Source organism: Myotis brandtii, unplaced genomic scaffold (assembly GCF_000412655.1).
Source record: "Myotis brandtii unplaced genomic scaffold, ASM41265v1 scaffold111, whole genome shotgun sequence".
In the NCBI taxonomy this organism is placed as follows: Eukaryota; Metazoa; Chordata; class Mammalia; order Chiroptera; family Vespertilionidae; genus Myotis; species Myotis brandtii.
The window spans coordinates 5,819,356-5,823,459 of NW_005353789.1; the positions used below are offsets into that span (position 1 = coordinate 5,819,356).

The 4,104-nt window shown below is 46.2% G+C and overlaps 1 protein-coding gene across 4 annotated transcripts in view; it reads right to left on the minus strand.

Annotated features, from left to right (window-relative positions):
* SEPT11 (septin 11) overlaps positions 1-4,104 on the minus strand; it is a 114,771-nt gene extending 110,667 nt beyond the window's left edge. For 3 of the 4 annotated variants that reach the window (XM_005857440.2, XM_005857441.2, XM_005857439.2), the window contains exons 1-3: positions 4,028-4,104; positions 3,598-3,674; positions 414-487 (exon numbers count right to left, since the gene is read on the minus strand). In XM_005857440.2, coding sequence (XP_005857502.1) covers positions 414-428 — 15 coding nt within the window. In that variant the 5' untranslated portion in view covers positions 429-487; positions 3,598-3,674; positions 4,028-4,104. The remainder of the gene's footprint in view (positions 1-413; positions 488-3,597; positions 3,675-4,027) is intronic. The other variant, XM_014544819.1, reaches the window with a different exon arrangement.

The window sequence follows — 4,104 nt, forward strand, 5'->3', positions numbered from 1 at the left end:
GGAAGGAAGGAAAGAAGGAAGGAAGGAAGGAAGGAAGGAAGGAAGGAAGGAAGGAAGGAAGGAAGGGTAGCTTAGAAGAGCAGGAGGAGGGAATTACGTGCAGAGAGCCCTCTATCATTACATTATCTGGTTTATAAATTGGAGCCTTCACTTCACCAGAAAGTGCCTTCCCCTTCTTCCACTTGTTACTTTAGAGTGCCCTGGGGAGTGCCCAGAAGTGGAGAGAAGACAGAGAAGGGGGGGGGGGGGGGAGAGGGAGAGAGAGAGAGAGAGAGAGAGAGAAGGAGGAATAGGAGGAGGAGGAGATAAGAGAGAGAGGGAAAGATGGAGCGTGGGCAGGTGCTCAGGTTTTCCCTCCTGCCTTCCTGCTGTCCACCTTAGCTCCAGTTCCACCTGGGGCTCTGCCCACCTACCTGGATGATTGACATTGGGCAGGTCTACTTTCTTGGGTGGAGATGTCACTCTGCATTCACAGTAGAAGTCTGTACTGAAGGCAAAGAATAAACACATCAGAATATATCTTACAAAAAATACGTACATATTAATAGCAAGGAGAGCTACTTTCTACAAGGCAGTGATCTCTGTTCTCCACACTTCCTATACCTGATCTGAGGGTCCGATAAAAGAGAGTGCTCTGGAACTTGACACACGTGTATAAGTCATTGTATCACACTGTTTGCTGAGTGTATCTGTTGCTGAGAGCAGAGCAAGTACTGCTGGCAAAATGCCATCTATGTTACTCATGCCAAAATGCTGTATTTCTACTACTTAAAAGAGGCATATTTTTTTAAAGGATTTACACAGATTATTCTTGGAGTCCTCTCCATCCTAGATGACTTCAGTATCCTTGTGTAAGACTCTTTCAGCACCCCTCGCATTGATGCTGTTGCCTCCAATGCCTCTCACTTCCACTATGCTTCATCTACATGGTCATACCCTGAATCTTGTCACCATCTCCAAACTATTCCACTTTGCAAATCTTAAGCCCCAAGACTTAAGAATATTTTATGATCTGCTCATAATATCCTAACCTTATAATTTTATATCCCCTTACTCCCATCTACCTGCTTTTCGACCTCAAAGGGACTTCCTCAAAACTTGTCTCCCAATCTCTTAGCCCCCTAATTAATGCAAAAGCCAATTCTCTTCTCAATGGCCAAAACGGCTCTGCCCTGTCCTGTCCCAGAGAACCGCTCAACCTGAACTCTGGACTTCGGCCCCACCCCCAAGCCCTATTTCATTAAATATTTACTCTCTCCTCTAGGTCTTCAACTTATCTTTTTCTGGCTTCCTTCCCTCAGCACATAGACACGATGATATCTCTTCTAACAACTACCAAAAAAATAAATACATGATCTGATATTCTCCTTATCTAGCATCCTCTTTTCTCTTTCCTGTTGTGGTCAAGTCCTTCTCACCCTACACTAATCCCACTCACTTCTCACCCCTCTATAACCTGACTTCTGTCCTCACAGCTCTTCTGAAACTGTTCCAGACCGGGCCTCAGCGACCTAACAGGCTATGGTCACATTTCACTTCTTATCTAACTTGGCGTCCGCTCTAGAAAGCTGTTCCTCCTTCTGCCTCTGTACTTCCACTTCCATGATACCCCCCCTGCTCAGTGGGGCTCCTCTTCCCAGCCAGCTGCTCCTAAGTCTCCCTGACAGGTTTCTTTTTCTCTTTCTCTTGGGTAAACGTGGATTCACCCTCCACCCCTTCCCTCCCCACTGCCTGTATATCTCTTTCTAAGCAATTTTATCATTGCCTGTGGCTTAAATGGCCATTTATAGATGCTAAGTCATACATTTTTGGAGCCTCATACCTATATTGCCTTCTAGACATTCCTGTTTTTATGGCCTCTAGGCACCTCAAACTTAATACACCCCAAACTGAATATATCATCTTTCCCATTTCCAAAACCAACTCTGCCGTTTAGATTTACTGTACGTGTAGATGTTAGCAATCATCCGTCCAGCAGCTCCGGCTAGACACATGGGAAAGGCCAAGCTTGTTGCTCACCACGAGGCTCCTCTGGCTCCAAGTCCTGCTGACTTCACTCACTAAGTCTCTCTTCAGTCCATCTGTTCGTCTCCCTTTCTCTGACTGCTGAACTCAGACCTCTGCATTCCTGCTCTGAATCTTCTCAGTGACTTCTGGACTCTTCTCCCTGCTGGCAGCTTCATCTACCTCGTCCAGCCTTAAGATTTGATACTGTTTGTCACTGTTATTCATTTATCTTTTCTTTTCTTTAGTGTCCTTTTCAAGCTAAAAAGGTAATGTGCTCTCATTGTAGAATAGTTTATAAGGCTATAAAAAAAAAGGTTAAAGTCACCCCTCATCCATTCCTCAAATCTTACTCCTACACACACACACACACACACACACACACACACACACACATTTCTTCCTAAAAATAAATCTTAGTAAACATGCTGCATTTCTTCTACTTTAAAAGGTTTTTGTTTGTTTGTTTGTTTTTATATTTTATCATCTCTAAAAACAGTATATACCATACAATGAATGGTGTCTTAGATGTGGTCAAATACACTATTGTTCTACAATGTGCTATTTTACTTGTTAATATGGGTCATGATTTCAAACCAGCACTTATTTCCAGGATGATCTCTCTAAAATACAAATCTGGTCAGGTCACTACCCTCCCAAGAATTCTTCACAGGACCCCCTCCCTGCTCCCCTCTTCATCTTCTGACTCCCTCCTACTTTTGTAGTCTCCTTCCCAGCACATCCACACACATCCAGTTACTGTTGGGGACTAAAAATAAACCTCAGCTAATGTGGCCTACGCGGCCATCACGAAGACTGAGTTACGCTAAAGCAGGTTGACAATTGTGGGGCCAGCATACCTGCAAGACCCTCCCTTGGCAGAAAGGACAGGAGCTCATGACACAGTCAGAAATGGTAGAGAGAAGGAAAGTGAAAAATGAGGGTTAGTATAGGAAAGAAGAGTGGCAAATGGCAGGGCAGGGGAAAAGAGAGACTTTATCATTGGGAAAGCATATAGTGGACAGAGGATTTTAAGAAATAGCCTTGCCGTGACATTTGGGGCTATTATGACGGAAAGAAATGCAAAGACAGCTAAGAAAAGAATGGGGCGGGGGGCATGGAGCCAGATAGGTGAGTAGATAAGACAATGAAAGTATCTTGGGAATGTAAACAGGACTGATAAAGAAACAGGACCTCTACTCAAGGACATCAATAAAAGAAAGAGCAGGACCAACATATGCACAGATAAAACGAAGGGGGAAAGCAGCTGCTAGGAAAAGTGTTGAATTCTACTGCCTTGGAGAGGCCGGTGAAAAAGGCACCTCTAGCTACAAATGGACTCCAATGAGGACGTTCACGGCCTCTGGACAGAGAATTAGAATCGAGGGACATTCTAATGTTCAGGTAGTGGGGTCAAATCAGGCTACTCTGTAACATGCTTAACAGTTGGATCTGTGTGTGTGTGGGGCGGGGGGGACTTACATTCAGAGGAGAAAGACAACTTCACTTAAGCCAACACAAAAGACATGTACAAAAGTCCCTTTGGTTCACAAAGTTGAGGGTAAATAAAAACGAACACCTGGCATCACATACCTCAACAAGGCACAATTCCTGATCATTTTAGCGGGTGGGATGATTATCTGTCAGACCGATTTCCCCTGCACCTTAACCTGAGGCCGTCACAAAGGAAAAGGAAAGGCCGAAGTCACCTGTGACCTGCAGAGTGATGTTTCTTTCGGTACAGACGAGGGTGCGGGTACCCAGGCTGCGTCTCCAGACCCAGAGGGCTTGTCTGGGATGCAGAGTGAGTTTCCCCAGACGCAGGGAACCTGAAATCACTACCCCACAGCATGGGTAAAGGCACCTTAGGGAGACCGCAGAATGCCGGTTAATATGCACCTTCCCCCACCCCCCCACTCCAGCCATGACTTAGGCAGCTCCGGGGGAGGGCAGGGACGGAGCTACCGTGGCTTTCCTTTCCTACTTGGCTCACACCCAGAGGAGAGGCCGGTCGCTGACCTACCTGCCTTGCATTTCCCGGGCCTGGAGCGGTTCGTGGCCAGCGCCCGCTCGCTCCCGCCCTCACCCACGGGCGCTCTC